At 35.3% G+C, this 22,434-nt stretch overlaps 1 protein-coding gene across 1 annotated transcript; it reads left to right on the top strand.

Moving 5' to 3' along the window:
• Window positions 1–1,672: 1,672 nt before the first annotated feature.
• On the top strand, window positions 1,673–7,015 carry LOC145042134 (gibberellin 2-beta-dioxygenase 8-like). The gene is made up of 3 exons (XM_078990513.1): window positions 1,673–2,482; window positions 6,030–6,351; window positions 6,443–7,015. The coding sequence occupies exons 1-3, from the start codon at window positions 2,034–2,036 to the stop codon at window positions 6,671–6,673; spliced, it is 1,002 nt and encodes a 333-aa protein (XP_078846639.1). The 5' UTR covers window positions 1,673–2,033; the 3' UTR covers window positions 6,674–7,015.
• The last annotated feature ends 15,419 nt before the right edge of the window (window positions 7,016–22,434 follow it).

Below are 22,434 nucleotides of genomic sequence, written 5' to 3'. Positions count from 1 at the left end.
GTATGAATGTAGTCTTCAAAAAAATTAGTTTTACCATACAAAAAGGCTTAGCGATACAACTTGTTGCACGTTTGTCATCTCACTAGTTATACGATAATAATTAAATTTAAAATTTAAAAAAAAGGTTTATGATAAAACGAAAATTTCTATGTTTTCTATTTTTAAATTCTATGTTTTTGTTGTTTACGTTTTTTGTAATTTTCTTTTAATTTTAATGAAATTTTAGTTTTAAAATAATTTCATTAAATTAATTATTTTTAATATAAATTATTTTTAGAAAAAATAAATAACATGACAAATGTAATAATCTAGATCTTCTAGGCTGGACGACATCATAGTGTGAAATGGGAGGGGAAGTTTCACTCACACTGGAATACCATCCATTGGGTGAGGGAAGCAAGCCGCAGGAAAGAGGTGGTGGGAGGGGATGCCACATTCTCTCTTTCTTCATGCTATTGGGTAGTTTTTTTTTTTTTTTTTTTCATTTTTAATATTTATAAAGTTATATACCTACTAAAAAAAATATAAAAAACATATTAAAATTCATGGTTTTTAATTCTCTATACAATAAGTAATATATATATATATATATATATATATATATATATATATATATATATATATATATATATATATATATATATGAAATAAAAAAATAATAAGGGGAGCTTCCCACCCGTTTTATGTGGAGAAAACCAAAATGAGAAAAATGGTGGTGTAACCCACAAAAAGTAGAGGAAACAAACATCCCATATCCTTGAGTCTAAATGACAAACTTTTGTTGCAAAGATGTCAAATTTTATGTAACACCTATGTCCATTTTGACAAATGTGACACTACCTCTTTTAGCCTCGTAGCCATATTTTCTTGTAACCAACGAGGACAAATCGGCAACGGTTCAATGCAATATCCAAATGTTCACCCATAACCTAATGAAATCCACATCCCTTTCATGCTCTCCACAAGGAATTATTAATAGGCGAGAAGTTAAGAGGGAACTAGGGATTTGTCTATGACCAAAATCCTACCCCAAATACCATCTTTCTAAGGGTGGTAAAAATCAATGTTCTAAATAACGTAAGATGTGACTTGATGATAATTTAAAAGTTAAGTCATGACAAGTCTTGGTGAGCCATGATGTTTTTCAAGGCATAACTATATTATATATATTAAAAAATATATAAATCATATAATTATTGAATTTTATCAAATATATGAATTTTTTACAAGTGTTATATTAATTTACTAACAGAAAAAACTTAACAAAACTTATTTATTTTAGGCCTGGTAAAAAAAACAAACAAACAAACAAAAAATACCGCGCCTTGAAAAAAACTCACGCCATAACGCGATAACGCACGCCTTGACACGTTATTTGAGCGCCATACTTCACAAACCCGTCTTTGACGTTTTCGTAACAGTTACACCTCTCGAGACGCACGCGATTTTTAAAACAATGGTAAAAACAACTGACTTTTTTTTAATAATTCAACAAAAGTTTGTATATTTCTTTTATTTATAATTTCTTGTAAGTGACCCAGTAGTGTTATTGGCCGAGTCTATAAAATTCTAGAGTAACAACCCAAGTCGGCACCTTATGAATTGAATACATCTCTCTCTCTCTCTCTCTCTCTCTCTCTCTCTCTCTCTCTCTCTCTCTCTCTCTCTCTCTCTCTCTCATCATCCGCATATGACATGCATCACCTTTGTCTCCAATGCCTTCAAATCAACCTTTGGGGAAATTAACAAGGAAACAATAACGTTTTCATCGACGAAGACGAAAGAACAAGAAACATCTCCATACAAACTTCCCTTGTCCTTGGCCTTTCTTTAACATTTTCTAAATATCCTTCGTTTTTCACTTCTACTTCTGAAAATATATCGCAAATAAACCCCAAATCCATCCATCGCTTCATTCACGTTTTTGTGCACTTGGCTTTTGTATTTAACCAATAAAACGTGAGAAATACATCTTGATTATCTTTTACACTCCCCAATATTTCTTGAAAAGTGTGAACTTGTAATTGACAGCCATGGAAAAATCAGAACCACCATTTCAGGAATTCTACAAGAACTTATTCACTAACCATGAAGCGTGGAAAGAGAAGGAGAATGGCATTTTCGATAACGTTGAAGAGTGGGAGTTACCATTGATCGATCTCAGCAGGTTGCACCATGGTGGGTGGCAAGGTGCCGATTGCAAGAGAGAGATAGCTGAGGCATCACAAAAATGGGGATTTTTTCAAGTCATAAATCACGGTGTTTCATCAGATATTTTGGAAAAAATGCAATGTGAACAAATGAAGGTGTTCCGAAAGACGTTTTATGAAAAGGCCAAGAACCACCGTGAATTGAATTTTCCGATGGGCAGTTACAGGTGGGGAACTCCTTCTGCAACTTGTTTGAAGCAGCTTGCGTGGTCTGAAGCTTTTCATGTTCCACTGACTGATATCTCAAACATGGGTGGCTTCACGAGTCTCAGGTAATAATATTTCTCTTATATTTCTCAATTCATATAGAAAGTTTTTGATACGAAGTAATGAAACCATACAAATGGTAATAAGTAATAACATAATATAAAAAGTGTCCTGAATGAATAAATCCTATAAAATTTATTGTTTTTGTTTCAAAAGTTCGATACCCAGGAAATAATAATCGTGGATGGCGATTGAAACTTAAGTACTCTTGTTTAATCGACTAGTATGTGCTTTATGATACTTTATTAATAGTTCGGACTGATATCATCGTTAATGTCAAAATCAATCGGATACTATTCGTAAATGTAATCTTTAAAGATATTTAAAACAAAATTCAGTTTATCTACAAGGTAGGTTCCACATAATGTTCGGTAACAACACCAGTAGCGCCTGACTTCTGTATATACCGTATAAAAGTTTTAGATTTTTTTTTTCTTCTATTATTAGTTTTTCCATGGCACACTTGATATGAAATTCTAGGTCCAATCCTATTTATCGGTACAATTTTTTTTTAATGTTATTAAAAGTGCTGGAAACTTGACGTATACAGTTCACTGTTTTGACATGTGATAAAGAATCGAATGAGAGAAGTCCCCATTCACCAAATTCAATGATATTTCAATACATAGAATCATAGCGCAGAAAGAATAACTATTTAGTCGGCAAGATGACGCATAATAAATCTGGTCATTTATGTCATTAAATCACTTTATATATATATATATATATATATATATATATATATATATATATATAAAAGGTTCATTTTAAACAATTATAATTTTGTGAGACCCTAAAATTAAATGTAAAAATAATTTTAAAATACAAAATAAATTAAAAAATCCAAAAAAAAATTTTAAATATTATTTTCGGAACTTGAATTAACTAAAAAAAATATAAATTTTTTTTTTTAAAAATAAAAGAAAGATCACGTTTTTTTTTTTTTAAATACGTGAAATATTCTAAATAAAATATTACACTGATATATTCTAAAAAATAATTTTTAAATGCAAAATAAATGAAAAATCTAAAATTCTTTTTTTTTAATATTATTTTCGGAACTCGAGTTAACTAAAAAAGTAAAAAAAAAAATAAAAAAAATCCTATTTTCTTTTAAAAATACGTGAAATATTTTAAATAGAATATTACACTGTACATATTTTAAAAATAATTTTAAAATGCAAAATAAATTGAAAAATCAAATATTTCTTTTTTTAAATATTATTTTCGGAATTTGAATTAACTAAAAAAAATTTTTAAAAAAATTAAAAAAAACAAATAAAATAAAAAAATTTATCTCACGGTCTCACAAAATTAGGCTGTCTCACATAAACCTAACCGTATATATATATATATATATATATATATATATATATATATATATATATATATATATATATATATATATATATATATTAATTTAAAACGAGTTTAATTTTGTGAGATTATAAAATAATTTTTTTTAATGGAATAATTTAACATTCTATTATTCAAAAGTATATAATATATATAATATTTTGATATTTTAAAACTATAATTTTAACACATGTTATATTAAAATATTCTAAAAGCATATATATATATATATATATATATATATATATATATATATATATATATATATATATATATATATATATATATTATATTTTACCATAACTAAAATATTAGAATATTTCATTAAAAAAAATTGATAACACTATCTCTTCAAATTATTTTCGTCTCAAATCAAATCTTATATATATATATATATATATATATATATATATATATATATATATATATATATATATATATATATATATATATATATTCAAATTTATTATTAAAAACCTATTTACATTCATATACCACATATTTATAATTTTAAAAAAAATTGATCTTGTGTAATTAAAAGTTAAAATTTTGCTTAATGCGATATGTGAATGAAATTAGTGTGTGTTACTATCTTAGATAAAAGGTGCATTACAAATAAAGCGAATGTGATTTGATGTATTTGGCATTTAATTTATTTGGATTAGACTTTAGCGTTAACCACAAGGGGTTACATTTGTAACATCTAAAATTGCACATTAGCTGTCATTATCTATTCCTAACATGAAAAGCCACAAGAACAATGCGTGATTAAATTAATCGGAGGCAGACATGAAGAACAATTACATAAAAAACACACACACGAAGAAGAAACAGTAGAGGATCCCCTTTGATAGTTTTAACGTACGTTCTTTATACTATTTAATATTATACTGTATTCTAGAAATTATATTACATGGTTTATAGACAACCTTTTTTCTAGCATACACGTCGACAGTATGCGTATAAAAATGATCTTAAATGATCCGCATCCAAATATTCATTAAGCAACTGTGAAGTATTAAATTTGAAATATTAACTTTCAAGTTCGGAGGATGTTGACATCATGTCATGTTTCAAAAGCCAAAGGGTATGTATATCTATATTCATGGGCGGAATACAAACACACACACATAATTTGCAAGTAGAGATTTCATTTGGAATCAATATTTCCATATCAATCACCATGGTATCATGGGATACATTAATCGGGTGGTAGTAATGTCAACATATGTGAAGGACCCAACGACAGGCCAGTAAAGTAGCTACGTATACTCGTTGTTTATCAAGTATCATCATCTCAAAAGATGCTACTCCAAAAGTAGTGGGAATCTTGATCTCAAAACAACGTTTGACATTTGTACAGTACTAGGGTGGATAAGGTCGGTGAATGTACGTTGCCAGCTTCGTGGAATGTGCACAGTTTGCGTAAAGTTTTTACTTGGGAGGACATTTTTTTTTACGAAAAAAGGGTTCCCTGATAATTTAATTTTTCACCAATCATCTTATATACCTTCAACCAAACTGATTTACAAAGTCCATTTAAAATATTTGATTCTTAAATTTTGTATACCTTTGTATAAAACGAAATTCTTATTTGTTCTAGCTTCCTTGATTCTCGTTTCTGATTCTCTTTGGGTCTAGATTCTTACTTTCCTCATCAATCATAGAATAGTTGTACAACATGATGTATAATTGAATGTTTTTCAAGATGCTTTACATGTGGTACGTACCTACCCTAGTTGGCATTCATGTGACCATAGGACTTGTGTGTGTGATCTATTGTGACCAATGTCCTACAAACCATACCCATTAAGGTGAAGCAGTGTACTAGCTTTGTTTGTGGCAAAAACATACAGCGCAACCTAGCCATAAGCTCTTTATCTGAATACTTATCTCTTTTAGTCGTACTAGTACATGCATTTCAGTAGCTGTACAAAAAAACCACTTCCAAAAACTTTTCCGAACTCGCATGTGGCATGAGCTGGAGTTTCTGACCTCAGTACACTGTTGCATCAATTTATAGTAGGTGTCATTCAGTAAAAAGTATACGTCTGGCATTGTAGACATGAAATAAAGCAAACCGCATGCAATTGTGTTTGAAATCTTGTTTCTTTCGAAAATTAGTTGCTAATCATTATAAAATTATGTTAAATAAATAAGTGGATTAATTTTGTGTTTACTTTTATTTTCATGCAGCACGACAATGGAACAGTTTGCGACCATGGTTTCAAAACTAGCAGAAAATCTTGCAGAGATTTTAGCGGAGCAACTGGGCCATAAGTCTGATTTTTTTAAGCAAAATTGTTTGCCTAGCACATGCTACCTCCGTATGAACAGATATCCACCGTGTCCCATTTCTTCACAAGTGTTTGGGTTGATGCCACACACTGATAGTGATTTTCTCACTATATTACATCAAGATCAAATCGGAGGATTACAATTAGTGAAAGATGGGAAATGGATTGCTGTTAAACCTAATAAAGATGCTCTAATCATCAACATCGGAGATCTTTTTCAGGTATGGATTTGTCTTGAGTAATGTTTCCACTTTCCAACTCACTTGTTATGAAGTGTCGTTCAATATAATTATGCTCTTTAATCTGTTTTAGGCATGGAGTAATGATGTTTATAAGAGTGTTGAGCATCGAGTGGTGGCTCATAAAGATAGTGAGAGGTTTTCCACTGCTTACTTCTTCTGTCCATCATACGATACAGTGATACAAAGCTGTGTTGAGAATTCCATTTACAAAAGATTCAGCTTTAGAGAATTCAGACAACAGGTTCAAGATGATGTTAAGCGACTTGGTTACAAAATAGGACTTCCTAGGTTTATTATATGAACCAAATAGACCTCAAATTTTGTTTCCAGCAACGTACGTATACCTAGCGTGAAAAATATCCCCTTATTTTTGGTATTCAATCTTCTACACAAATATTCTCAAATAGAGAGAGCAGTATATGGTTGTAATAACATGCAATCTTCCACCCTGAAAGCTGTACCTTGATGTTTCAGCTATTCGAAATGGGCTCACACCTTATCTTTTAACAATTAGTTTGAAAGTTATTTCTTCATACCAAGGCCAGATCAGCTTTAGTAGTTTGTATGTTTTACACTCGTTGCATAGCTCGATGTGGCCACGTGCATTTGAAACTTTGTATGATCGATCAGTTTAAAACATTAAATGAAAACCAAAGAGTTTTATATAGTTCGACATCATAAAATAATATCGTTGCTTATGGTTTTTGTACAACATTACCTTATGCTTAATTAGAAGCACAATTCAAAAAAACTAGATTAGAGCCACGTCATCAAAGATATATATAAGTACTTGTCTCATATAATTAAAATGTATGGTCTGGATTAGTCAAACAGAATTGCTCAAATAATAAATTGGTCTTGAAAATAGACCTGCTCAATATATAATAGTTCTTATACGAATTTCTCAAAAAGAAAAATGACAATGTGATAGAGCCATGTTCGAGAGGGCAAGTCTCCAAGAAGAAATCAGATTAAGAAGATGATTGGAGCAATTTTCTGTGAATTTCCTTCAATTATAGTACATGGAATAAAAATGCAAAACTAAACTTATTGCTAAAGCTAAGAAGAACATGCATGCAGAAATTGAAACGTGATCCTACTTTTATGCTATGACTATGCCATTGTTAACCGCTTGTGAAGACCAATTCTTCCTTCAGTTCATGTCTTCACTTCCTATGGACAAAGTCTAATCTAGGAACCTTGCTGGCTTCTTACTTTCCTCTTGGGCTTGCTTTCTATGATCCTAGGTGGCCCATTATGTAGTGATCCATTATGTATGATTTTGTCCTCAAGTTATATGGCATAATTGTTTTGTGCATAGAATTCTGGAATAAACAAAATTCATAGTATGGTTCCCATGTTGCTTCATGTAACACTCGGTTTCGAATCTTTTCTTCATTCGGGGCCTTGGCCCGATTATTGGTTATCATAGGGCTCAGGGCCTTGGGGAAGAAGGGAATTGGCCAGTTTTTTATATGGGTGTTATAGAATAAGTAATTCGAGTTTTTGTTTGTGAATGGAGCCCAAGGGTATTATCTTAATTTGACAGCTATTCATTATGAATTATGGGTTTTATTCGTGAAGTTTTATGGCAAGGGTGAGTTGTCAGACATGGCGGGCTTCTCGTCACCTTTCTGTGGATATAAAGTTCGTTGTAAAAGAACATGAAACGAGAAAGTTATGGTTATTTGAATTATTGGCAAAAATGGTCCTTAGTGGAAACGATTTGCTAGATTGGTCTCATTCATGCATTGCATAAAAGGCATGTATCTGGGTAGGTATGCCTAGCGTAAGCTGGGATACGTCCAACGTAATTGGGAGAGTGTCAAACCCTAATTTTTAGGGTTTGGGCACTATTTAAACATCCTTATGAGCTCGAAGCTCTCTCATTTCTTAACCTCCTCTGACTGTAGAGCTTTATTTCGAACCCTAATTCCCTTTGTGGTGTATTCTTGAGCTTGGAAGTGCTTTTAAGAGGTTCTTGTTGTTGTTCCAAGGAAGTAAATCTTGGTAATCATCCTTGTGGGGCTTTGGCGCTATAGATTTAGAACTTCTACTGTCTTGGGAAGCTTCAGAAGGTATAAAGTTCTTTTCTTGACTCCTTCTTATGCTAGTTTGAGTTTATGGCAAGGTTAGGAGGTTTTATGTTGTATTAAGTTCTCCTTGTGAGTTTGAGCCACACCAGGAGCTTGGAGTGCTAAATCTTGCCCCTTCTGATGTTTGTAGTTCAAAAAATTGCTATCTTGATTGTGAATATTGGACCATGCATGAGTTTGAACCCTTATCATGGGACTTGATGGACAAAACCGGATTTTGAGTCCATTAAGACATACAAACGGGTAAAGTTGCCAAATTTATGAGTTAATGACTTGATTTGAAGGTTCGCCAAGGTTTGGGGGCTAAGTGCTTAATTGGTTAACTCAGAAATGAGAGTTTTGGTAGAACGTCAATACGTTGCATGTAATGTGTAGTACGCCCCGCGTACTGGATTGTAGAGTCGAAATGTCTTGTAATATGTCGAAGTCTGTGTATTTGTCTGTTTCGTATGTTTCATTATGTATTTGCTAAGGAATTTTATTATCAAAGCTGAAGTGTTTAGCCTTAGTATTTTTTTGTACTTTCGGTCTCCTATAAATAGGAGTTAAACATAGAGTTGTTAGTAGAGAGTCTTTACATACTTTACTGTTATTTTTATACTCGTGTTCTTGAAAGTAATATGAGCTGAACCAGATCTTATTTACTTCGTGTGTTCATATTACATTGTTTTACTCTGATTTGTTGTTTGTACTCGATTAAACACTTCTACAATTGGTATCAGAGCAGGAATCAATCATGTAAAGATCTGATTTTCAATTGAATCACTAGTTTTTGAGTCGTGAATTTGTCTCAAACGTTTTCACACTGTTCAATTCTGAAAATCATCTCTGATCTACAGTTTTGATTTGATTATGCGTTTGAATTGTGTAATCGAGTAATCAATTTTGAGTTTCTGATCAATTCATTCATCCAATATCAAATTTCTTCAACTTTTTCTGACAAATCTCATCCATACATCAATGGTGAATTTCAACATGACCACAATGACTTCATTTTCTCATCTGTTAAGATCTTCTACGAAGATTCCCATGTTGATTCCAGAATACTATGATCAGTGGGCTGATCGAATGGAGGAGTATTTTAATAGATTGGATGAGGAACTCTGGAGCTGCATTACAGAAATTGCTCAACCTCTATCGAATGTTCAGGCTATTGGATCATCTAGATCAACACCTGTTGTTACTGAACAATCCACCAGGCTGAAGAACAATGAAAAATGTTGGTTGAGAAAATTGCGAGTTGCATTGCCACCTATTGCTTACAATTATGTCCGTGGTTGTAAAACATCAAAGGAAATATGGAACACTCTTAAGGAAAAGTATCAAGGAAGCGAGAAAACGAAGATAAATTCTGTTAAGCGGTGTATTGTGGAGCTAAAAGTGTTCAGACAAAAAGAGAATGAAACGATTGAAGTTTACTATGATCGTCTTAATGAACTGATCTATAGATGCAATCGTTATGGAATTACAAGGTCTTCTATGGAGTTCAATCTCACTTTTATGATGGGATTTCGTAAGGAATGGAGGAGCGTTAGTATGATGGTGAAGAATCAACAAAACTTCGATAGTTCAGCTCTAAATGATTTGTATAATCTATTGAAGACTCACGAAAGTGAAGTGAATGAGATGGCTGAAGAGTCAAAACTTAGCTTGGGAGGTCCTTTAGCTCTTGTTTCAAAAGTGTCTGAGAAAGAAGCAATTGAGAAGGTTGATTCTGATGAAGACGGATTTATAATGAATTCTGATGATGAGGCGATTGCTTTTTACTCGAACAACCGAGTTAACAAGTTTTTCAAGAAACCTTTCAATCCCAAGTTGAAGTAGAGTGATGTGAAAGGAAGTTTTGTCAATAAGTCTGTGGGTGAGGAGAAGAAGAAATTCGAGAAGACTGATGTGAAGGCAACTAAAGCTAAAGTTGAGAAGAAACTTAAGGGAGATTCGGGTATTGATAGTCATTATTGCAACGAAGCAAATCATTTGGCTAATAATTGCATGCTTCGTAAGAAGGAAGAGAAAAAGAATAAAGTCAAGGACGAAGCGTACTATGTAGAGAAACTAGAAGAGGTTTGAACAAAAGCGAAAGGGATATCTTTGGTTGCAAGATGCGAATGTGAGGAGGATGGCATGTATCTGATCTGGCTTCAGGATCTGATGATGAAGAGATGAGAAATCCAACTCATGGTGCTATGTTCGCACAATTTGAAGAGGATGAGGACGAAAAGGTGACTGGTCGTTATTTTGTGACCAAATCTGGAGACAAATCACCGATGACCACAAAGGTACGTTCTATTCTTCAATTTATTTACATTCCTTTACAAGCTTATGATTCTGATAGAATTGCTTTCGATGATATTGTTTCTTATTTCGATTCTATTGTTGTCTCTGCTAGTAACAAAGTTAAGAAACTTAATACACAGTTATTAGAGGTGCAAAAATTGTTGGATTCGAAAAGGAGCAGAGTAGACTATTTGGAATTACAATTGAAAAATATTGGTTGTGATAGAGAAAATTTGGAGAGTGATGTAAAAATGCTTTTAGCGCAACGAAACATTTATTGTAATTCTGCCAAAAGATTGTATGCAAAATTAACTGATTTACATCATTCTTCTGACACCAGCAAAGAACAACATAGGAAGTTATTGCCTTTTATTACTTTCGAAAGAGAGAAGATTGATAGCTTATCCTATGATTGTGAAAAAAACCATAGCATAATTCAATAAAATGCCTGATAATTGATTTGCTTATGGTATTGTTAAAATAGATGAATATTTGAATGCTAATGAACTTGTTTAGATAGTGAATGATACTTTGACTAAAAGTAAACAACTCAAAATTTTGAAAAGAACTGAGAATTCGAAACTTGATTCTCAATCTAATTTTGCTGATATCGATGATAATTCTAATAGTTTAGCGAAATCAGTGAATTTGAGGAGGAGGAAAGTATTGATTGTTCTCAGTTATCTATCACGAAAGTCACATCTAAGTCAAAAGGTAAATAAATATGTGATGATTCGATGGTTGAGGATGACACTGATAGACCATCTACTTCGAATGTTTTTGACTTTAATCATGTGAGTGTACGAGATAGCTAAACTGATAATAGTGATGATGAGAATGAAGAAGAAGTGTCGAATAATTCTGAAATAGAAATGAATGTTTCAAATGAAACAACCACTCAACGAATTGTTTTTTACCAAGTGTTTGGAGACACTGAAAAGTTCGACAAAGTGTTATCTAAAAAGGGTGTTCATTATCTTGAAACAAACACCGTGGTGTATCCAAATTTCAAGTGCACAGATTATGTTATCTTTCATAATCAAGTGTTTGTCACAAAAGGGAATGTTGATAAAATTAGATTGCAATTTAACAAAATGGTTGAAGAAGATAATAAGAAAATATCAGACGAATGATTCTTTTCAAATCAAAGCACTGTCGAATATAATCTGACAAATAATTCATATGTATTTCAAAGACAAAAACCACAACGAAAATGGGTTGAAAAAAAAATACAAAAGAGATTTTGAAACTAGAATCTAATGAAACAAATGAGACTGTAAAACTCAATTCACAAGAATTTAAGGATCTTCTTGAAATATTTTCGAAGGAAAATGAAATTTCGAAAAGACAAACAAGAAAGAAATTTTTTTGGCAGGTAGGGTCAAATGAAAAGCAATCAAAAATACCTGCCAAGGAAATGTTTGAAAAATGATTGTCTAACTCTACACAAACAAAGTTTTCAACTCGTGTGGATAAAACGAAAAATTCCGCTCAACCAACTTCGTCTGATTCACAAAATACTTCAACTAAAATTTCAAAATCATCATCTTCAAAGGCTTTTCAAACAAATGCTCAAAGAACGAATTTTCATTCAAAAAGCCAACAAAAGTTTTCAACATCATATTCACATTTTCAAAACAGATTTTCATCAAATCACACAAATCGACATTTTGATAACGTTCGTCAATTCGAAAATGTTCACAATATTGAGAATGTTCGAAAATTTGAGAACACTCGAAAATTTGAAAACATTCGAATGTTTGCAGACAATCAACCATTTGTGCATAATAAATCCAACACATATGCAAAGTTTACTCCACAAAAAACAAATTTCCCGAATCCATCTGCAAAACAAGCCACTAAATTTTACTATACAAAAGGTTCATCTGAGGTAAAAAACGATCAATAATTAGCTTGAGACGAAAGGGAACAAGTATCAATCTGGAAAGTTTTCTCAACATCAAATTCAGAAGGCCTATGAAGAGTATTTGAATAATACTTCATCTCAAAGTTCATCTTCGAAAGAATCAAATACTCCAGTTCGAAAATGGCAATCAATCTCAAAGGACAAACACATTGAGAAGCATGAGAAGAAAGTCAGTGAAAATCCAAAAACTATCAAAAAATTATATTTCGATACCTATGACTAATGATGTCAACTTAATTGATACTTTCACAACAAAAGTTCGAAATTGGACATTAGGTTCTAAAATTCATTCACTTTTTCAAACTAATAACCAAGGACCCAAACAGCCTTGGGTACCTAAACTCTTTTAATGAATGCATGTACTATGTGACGAGCAATATGAGGAGAAATGGTACATTGATAGTGGTTGCTCATGTCACATAACTGGAAGAAAGGAGAATTTAAGAGAGTTTTGAAGTTTGGAAAATGTTGGTGTTGTGAAGTTCGGGAATAATCACAAATGTCAAGTTAAAGGATATGGAAAAGTAACGAATGGACAGTTTACTGTAAATCGTGTTGCTTATGTAGAAGGTCTTCAACATAATTTGATAACTGTTTCACAACTTGTTGTAGGCACTGGCAACCAAGTTGTGTTTAACGAAGAAGGAAGTATCATTTCCAATGTTGAAACAAATGAAGTGTTGCTCAAATCAAAACGATATGGCAATATGTTCACTCTTGACATAAAACCTATTGTTGGGAAACCTTCAGTTTGCTTATTTTTGAAAGCTCCAACTGATGTTAGCTGGTTGTGGCATCGACGTTTATCACATTTAAACTTTCGTAATCTGAATAAGTTGGTAGTTGACGATCTTGTTTGAGGTTTACCAGTTTTAAAGTTTGACAATGATACTTTATGTGCAGCTTGCAAACTAGAAACATAGCATCGAAAAGGGCATCCAATTGTCATAGATTATAAAATTGTTGAACCGTTGGAACTTCTTCATATTGACCTTTGTGGACCATCAACTGTTGAAACCCTCAACAACAAACGGTACATTTTGGTTATTGTTGATGATTTTTCTTGATTTACTTGGGTGTATTTTCTCATGTTAAAATCTGAAGTTGCTCAAACAATGATCGAATTTATCAAGAAATTGAGACGATCCTAAAGAAGAAAGTTCGAAAAATAAAAAGTGATAATGGTTGTGAGTTTAAAAACAATGTGTTTGATTCGTTTTTAACTGAGAAAGGGATTTCACATAATTTCTCATCACCATATACACCACACACAAGATGGTGTGGTTGAAAGGCGGAATAGGTCTCTTTGCGAAGCAACAAGAACAATGTTGACATATGCGGATCTTCCTCAATATCTATGGGCAGAAGCCATTTCAACAGCATGTTTTAATCTGAATCGATACTTTATTCATCGTTATTTCAATGTTACTCTGTATGAAATCATAAATAACGGAAAACCTAATGTCAAATTCATTCATGTTTTTAGTTGCAGGTGTTTTATCATGAATCTCAAAGATAATCTTTCGAAATTTCAAGCTAAGGCTGATGAAGGAATTTTCTTAGGATTTTTAACTAAGTTGGTTGCATACAGAGTTTTAAATAAACGAATACGAAAATGTGAAGAGACGTTTAATCTCACTTTTGACGATTACTATGTGAAACAAGTTGAAAAATGTTTCGAACAACACCCAATTCTTAATGAATCAAATAATGAATCTGAAAGTTTTAATTCATCTGATTTTGATTATGATTTAATTTTTGGTTTTCCAGACAGGGCTGATGATGCTGAAATAAATACTGCTGATAATCACATTCTTGAATTTTCGAAACATTCTAATGATTCGACAATTACATCAGATCCAACTGCTAATGGCGAAAGTATGCTAGATGCACAAGTGGAGGGGGAGCACTTGAATGTACCTTCAAACGTTGAGGGGGAGCATCCTTTCGAGGGGGAGAATAGAAGTAGAAATAAAAGTTTCGAGGGAGATCATCAATATGACAATTATGTTGAGGGAGAGCATAATGATACCGAAACTATAAATCTTGATCAAAATGATGAATTTCATGAACTAAATGATAAAAATTTTGTTGTAAGATCCAAAAATGAAGAAATGTATGAAGATGCACCATTGGACTTTGATCTAGTATATCCACCTTTGGAAAAATGAACAAGAGATCATCCAAAAGAATAAGTTATTGGAAACCCACAAGATGGTGTTTTGACTAGAGCTCAAATTCGTGCAAAGAATGAGGTACTGAATACACATCAAGAATTTTGCATGTTTAATGTTTTCATTTTGAAAGTAGAACCAAAGATAGTTAATATGGCAATGGAACACTCGGATTGCGTTGTAGCAATGCAATCCGAACTGGCTGAGTTCAAAAGAAACAAGGTTTGGAGGTTAATTCCTAAACTTGAAAATGTTTCGATTATCGGATTAAAATGGATTTTCAAAAATAAAACTTATAAGGATGGAAACATTATTCGAAATAATTCACGTTTAGTTGTTAAAGGATATTCACAACAAGAAGGTATCGATTATGAAGAAACATTTGCCCCTGTTGCAAGACTTGAGGCTGTTCAAATATTTTTGACTTATGTAGCTCATAAAGATTTCGATGTTTATCAAATGCATCTGAACTGTGCATTTTTGAATGGAGAACTCGAAGAGACATTTTATGTGGAGCAACCTCCAGGTTTTGTTAATAAAGAAAATCTTGATCATGTTTACATATTAGATAAAGCAGTATATGGGTTAAAACAAGCACCAAGAGCATGGTATGCAACTCTTACCAATTTCTTAAAACAATCAAAATTTAAACAAGGATCAATTGACCCTAAATTATTTCAAAAGAAATTTGGGAATCATCTTATGCTTGTTCAAATTTATGTTAATGATATTATTTTTGGCTCTACTAACCCAGCTTTGTCTAGTGAATTCAAGAGTTTGATGAAAAGCCAATTCAAAATGAGCAGGATGGGAAAAATCTATAATTTTCTTGGTTAAAACATTCTTCAAAGCAGAAAATGAATTTTTATCAATCAAGAAAAATATACCAACAATTTTCTCGAAAAGTTTGAAATGACAAATAGCATGAAGTTAAGAGTACCAATGGCAGTTGGAACAAGGCTACCACCTTCATTAGATACACCTGGTGTTGATCTTACTTTATACAGGAGTATGATAGGTTCATTGCTTTATCTTACAGGAAGTCGACCTGATATTATGTCTTATATGTGTAATTGTGCTAAGTATCAAGCAAATCCAAGAGAACCACACTTAACTACAGTGAAAAATATTTTTCGTTATCTCAAGGGAACAATTTCGTTAGGATTGTGGTATCCTTCGAAATCAGGATTTTTCATTCAAGCAGTTTCAGATTCTGATATGGGAGGATGTACTCTAGACAGAAAAAGTACAAGTGGAGAATGTCAGTTGTTTGATGGGAAGCTTGTGAGTTGGCAAATGAAAAAGAAAACATGTGTTGCAATTTCAACTACTAAAGTTGAGTATGTTGTAGCTGCCGCTTGCACTTCACAAATCATATGTATCTAGAGTCAATTGTGTGACTATGCAATTAATTTGAAAAGGATCCCATTGTATTGTGATTCACAAAGTGCTCTACGCATAGGTCATAATCCAGTACAACATTTGAAAATCAAACATATTGCACTTCGTTATCATTTTATTAAAGATCATGTGGAAGATGGAAATACTGAAGTCGATTTTATAAAAACAACTGATCAGCTTGCTAATACTTTTACAAAAGAATTGGACGAAAAATCATTTGTTAGAATCTTAACAGGACTGGGAATGGTCGAAGAGGGTTTTGTTTGAAAGAGTGATTCAAGAGAATAGAGAAGCATCACACACATAGGATCTCCACACTATAAGTTTCTTGGGATTGTACTCTAACATTGTTACTAGTTTTATAATGTGGTTTTGAGATATGTAGTTATGGTCTTATGAAATGATGTGACTAGATGATGTTTTCTTATAATTGTTTTCGTAAATCGTTTTATCAAAAATGAAATTTTTGGTCTTGAAAATTGGGATGTTACAAGTTGGTATCAGAGCCTTGGTTTGAGGGATTCGGAAACACTTTCAGGGGTGTCTGGACTCAACCCGAGGGTTTGAAGGATTTTCACAAGAAAATAGTTTTCCCAAAAGTTAAAGTAAAGAGTTTGAGAAAGAACAAGGTGTGTGATGCATGCAACCGGCTGAGCTCAAGTAAGTTTTCCCCAAGATAACCATATATTTTATGTTATGATATGATATGATTATGTGAACTACATGCTAGATTAGGGCTAAGGATCTAGGAAGGATGCCTTTTATGCCTATTGTATGTGTATGAGAATTGCATGCTAGATTAGTGCTACGGATCTAGGAAGATGCCTGATATGCCTATTATATGTACTTATTGAGCTGCAAGAGAGTATTGATTAAACAGTGATATGACAGTCTAGATAGGATATGCTTTGTTTGGGTTACTCTACCCTCAAATGCTGCTTGCTTTGTGCTATTAGGAGTTCTAGCTATCTTTAGTTAACTAGTAAACAAATACATTACATTACATGTTGCAAGGACTAAATAATTTCAGAAGTTTTGGTCTAGCCCTATTTCGCAGCTCTTGCCTGAGTCTAACCATTGTATGGTAGGACCTCTAATTCGGAGAATTATTTGGTCTTAGTGATATGTAATGGTATTCGCGAGCTAGTTAGGTAAATGTAGCATGGACTTCTTGCACAAATGATGGCGGAGAGTGAGTCAGAGAGTTACCCTAGGGTAAGCCTAGGTTGAGATTAGCACAAAGTGCAACAGTAGTAAAAGGGACTTGGTAAAGTCGAAGTAGTTGTTGAGGAAAGTATGGAGAGATGTGGAAGGCAGTATGGGCGCATACTACTGAAAGAAGAAGATCCATACTCGAGTCAAGGAGGGCCGAGATAGAACTAGGGAACTTGGAGAGTGTGTGAACCTTTTAAGATTATGTATGACCCTGACACTTATGTATTTTGTTTCAGAATGGTGGTGATTATGCATCACGGAGAAGAAGGATTGGGATCAGGTTTGGGTTCAGGTTCCGAGCCAGTTGAGGAGGGACTATGTGATTTCATTGTGTCTGAGATCACGAGAGGCATCCTTGAGTCGACCCCAATGATATTCAGGTCGATCAAGGAAAGGATTATCGATTTGATGGAGGATCGCCTCAGGGCGTTCAGGATCGACATGGCATCTGGCTAGACAGGGACACACACTCTCCTTCAATAACTTTAGGGGATGTGGTGCACCAGAATTCCACAGGGTGAAGGACCCCATTGTTGCCAGAAGGTGGATCGCAGACATGGAGTTTGCTCAGTTGACGAGCTTCTGCCCTGACAGGTTGAAGGTACGATACGCTATAGGTTGTTTTAGGGAAAAAGCTAAAGATTGGTGGGAGTCAGTTGGTGATTCACTAAGAGCCTCAGCCATTGAGGCCATGACTTGGTTGGATTTTGTGACCAGGTTCAGGGCTAAGTTCACGCCGACTGTGGAGCTTCAGCAGTTGGCCAGGGAGTTTGTTGACATGTGACAAACTACAGAGTTGGTGATGGGGATTATCGATAAGTTTTGAGAGAGGGCTTTATTGGTGACTCAGTATGCAGGGGATGAGGCGACGCGGAAGACCCGCTATCACGACATGTTGAGAGTTGACATTCGGAAACATGGCGGCTAGTTGGCATATCCGACATTGGACGACATTATTGTGAGGGCGAGGTAGAGGGAGATTGATGTAGAGCATTTCAGTAAGAGGAAGGAAGGGGATGGACAGGTTACTGGGGTTTCGGGTAAGAAACCCAAGGGATCCGTCTTTAGGTCGAAGGGCCATTAGGGACGGAGCTGCTGCGGTAAATGCGGCAAGCCACACAAGGAGGTTTGTAGGCAAGGGTCATTAAGCTGCTATAAGTGCGGCAAGATTGGTCACTTTAGCAAGGATTGCACTGCCCCTACCCCCACATTCCTGACATCAGACCTCATTTGCTTCCATTGAAATAAGAAGGTCCATAAAAAGGTCGATTGCCCAAGACTAGTATCAACAACGTCAGTGGCGGCGCCAGCTCCAACGACCCTGTAGCTTACAGATGGCCGATAGGGCAAGACATATACTCCGATGGTGAGGAGTTGAGCCTTCAAGTTGACCACTGAGGAGGCGTCTGTCGCACCCGATGTGGTGATGGATATGTTTTCTTCTCCCTAGATCTTATTATATGTCATTTGTGATATTTATGTATATGTTATATGTGTTGGTTAGGATCGTTCCATGTGAACGGTATCCCAGTGTAGGTGTTATTCGATTCACGAGGTACGCGATCATCTGTCTCCCTTGCACTTAGCAAGAGGTTCCCTGAGTCCTCGGGTATGTTGGATTGCCTTTTAGATGTCGTGATTGCTGATGATCGATCTGTATGGGCATCATAGTTTTTTAGAGATTGTGTTTTGAGATTGTATGAGGAGCGCTACCTAGTAGAATTGGTCCTCATTCTGTTACATGGGAACAAGGTTATCATAGGCATGGACTAGTTGAGACCTAATGGAGCAGTGATCGACTGTGCGCAGAAGTTGGTATGGGTCAGGACCCCAAGCGGGGGAGAGCTGGTGATTCAAGGTAAGAGGTTACAACATGGACCAGCTCTATGCTCAGCAGTGAGGGCTAGGCGCTACCAACAATAGGGTTGCACAGGGTAGGTCACCTATGTTATGGATACCCAAGATACGAGCAAGGCGACTGTGAGTGATGTACCAGTGGTGCGAGAGTACACAGATGTATTCCCAAAGGAGCTGCCTAGGATACCTCTAGAGAGGCATGTAGAGTTCAGGATCGACCTGGTCCCTGGTGCGGCTCCGATAGCCATGGCACCATATCAGTTGGCTCCTCTAGAAATGCAGGAGTTGTCCACACAGCTGTAGGAGCTTTTAGAAAATGGATTCATCAGACCGAGTAGTTCGCCCTGGGGAGCCCCGGTCCTATTTGTGAAAAAGAAGGATGGGTCGCATCAAATGTGTATAGATTACCGGGAGTTGAACAAGGTAACCATGAAGAACCGTTACCCACTCCTGAGGATTGACGACCTATTTGAATAGCTACAAGGAGCATCTAGGTTTTCTAAGATATATTTATGCTCAGGTTACCATCAGATGAGGGTTAGATACGAGTATGTATAGAAGACTGCTTTCCAGACTCGCTATGGCCACTACGAGTTCTTGGTGATGCCCTTCAGGCTCACCAATGCTCCTGCTATATTCATGGACCTCATGAACTATGTATGTAGACCGATACTGGATTGGTTTGTGATAGTCTTCATTGATGATATCTTGGTTTACTCCAAGACGCAGGAGCAGCATGAGGAGCACTTATGAGAGGTTTTGGATACCCTGAGGAGGGAGAGCTTGTACGCCAAGTTTTCCAAGTGTCAGTTCTGGTTGCGCGAAGCACAGTTTCTTGGGTACCTTGTCAACCAAAATGGTATTTTAGTCGACTCAGCCAAAGTGGAAGCCGTAATGAGATGGGAGGTTCCGAAATCTCCATATGAGATTCGACGTTTCCTAGGATTGATAGGCTATTATCGGAGATTCATTCAGGAATTCTCCAAGATAACCGTACCCTTGACCCGGTTGACGAAGAAATTTGTGGCATGTCGCTGCGGGCCTGAGCAGCAGGCGACATTTGAGACATTGAGACAGAGGTTGTGCGAGGTGTCGATCCTAGCCCTGCCAGAGGATGTGGAGGATTTTGTAGTATATTGCGATGTGTCCATTTTATGTTTGCGCATGGTATTGATGCAGAGGGGATGTGTTATCAGAGATTCATTCAGGACTTCTCCAAGATAGTCGTACCCTTAACCTGATTGACGAAGAAATTTGTGGTCTTTCGCTGTAGGCCTGAGCATCAGATGGTATTTGAGACATTGAGATAGAGGTTGTGCGAGGCGCCGATCCTAGCCCTGCTAGAGGGCGTCGAGGATTTTGTAGTATACTATGAAGTGTCTATTTCAGGTTTGGGCGTGGTATTGATGTAGAGGGGACATGTTATCGCCTACGCCTCGAGGCAATTGAAGCCTCACAAGGCAAACTACCCGACGCATGATCTGGAGTTGGGGGAAGTTGTCTTTACTGTCAAGATTTGGCGATACTACCTCTATAGGGTCCAATGTATGATTTACACAGACAACAAGAGTATGAGGTACCTCATGGATCATCCAAATCTGATCATGTGGCAGCGTCAGTGAAGGACTATGATTGTGAGATCTTCTACCACCTGGGGAAGGGTAACGTTGTGGCTGGATGCACTTAGTTGCAAGGTAGCCCTAATCAAAGATATTTTCTTGTGGATGACGGTGGTGACTCCACTTTTGGAGCAGATCCAAGAGGCGCAGGTTGAGAGTATGAAGGAGGTGCGCCAGAAGTGCGAGTGGATCATAGGCCAAGTGGCCTCATTCGACTATGACAACTATAGGTTGTTGATCCTGCACGGGGGGTCTGGGTTCCGTACTGGGGAAGAGTACGACAGGTTTTGATGAATGAGGCCCACAAGTCCAGGTTTTCTATCCATGTTGGGGCACCAAAGATGTACAGAGATCTTTGTCCTGGTTATTGGTGACCCTACATGAAGCGGGATGTAGCCTGGTACATCGAGAGATTCCTGACCTGCAGGAAGGTCAAGGCCAAGCACCATAGGCCTCACAGAAATTCACAGCCATTGGATATCCCTATGTGGAAATGGAAAGATATTACTATGGATTTCAACATGAAGCCTCCCAGGACTACGTGGGGAGTGTATTCGATTTGGGTCATTATGGATCGTTTGACCAAGAATGCCGATTTCATTCCAGTCCAGGAGAGCATTTCAACCGAGAAGCTAGCTGACATCTACCTTCAAGAGGTAGTATCACGCCATGGAGTTCCAGTTTTCATGATTTCCAACCGAGATATACGATTCACTTCCAAATTCTTGAAGAAGTTTCATGGCGAGTTGGGTACTCGTCTGCACTTCAGCACCACTTTTCACCCGCAGATGGATGGCCAGAGCGAGCAGACAATCCAGATGTAACATACACGTTTTGAAATCGTGTTTTGTAATGAATAAAATTGCGAAATATTATGCAAAATTTAGTGTTGAGTTCTAACAGATGGTTTTTACTAGAAATGAAGTAAAACTATGTTTAGAATCACGTAGAAAATATTGAAAGTCTTATGAGATTCCAATTAAAAGCCAAATAGTGAAATTTAGTGAAAATATGAAATTTTAAATAAGTAAAATTTTATTATTTGATGTTGTAGAGAATCTCGTTAGAAACTTGTATGCGAAAACCTCGTCAAAATCCGAGTTATAATGAAGAAGTTATAACTAACTGAAGATCCGCGACAAAACTAGCACGGCGCCGAATGATGTAAAAAGTGAGTTTTTGATAAAATACTTTTTATCCTTAGTAATCTAAATGATAGTCGTAGTATTCGTTAAACCGAGAAATTCGATAAAAAGAACGTCAAAATCTAACTTCGTATGAGGAAGTTATGATTTTTCGAAGTTTCAACTTAGCAGTAGACAGCTAAAAACTTGAATTTTAGATCGACCGAAATTGTACCGATACATCCTAAACAAGAATCGAAGGTCTCATCATATGTAGTACAACGGTAAAAAGTCTGACGAAAACGGATGTCGGATGAAGAAGTTATGAATTTTTAACGGATTTTCCTATCCCGGTCATTTAAAAATAATAAT

This window comes from Lactuca saligna, chromosome 4, assembly GCF_052625555.1.
Source record: "Lactuca saligna cultivar CGN05327 chromosome 4, ASM5262555v1, whole genome shotgun sequence".
Classification (NCBI taxonomy): domain Eukaryota; kingdom Viridiplantae; phylum Streptophyta; class Magnoliopsida; order Asterales; family Asteraceae; genus Lactuca; species Lactuca saligna.
The sequence above is the reverse complement of the archived record's forward strand: the minus strand, read 5'-3'. Positions and strand labels throughout refer to the sequence as shown.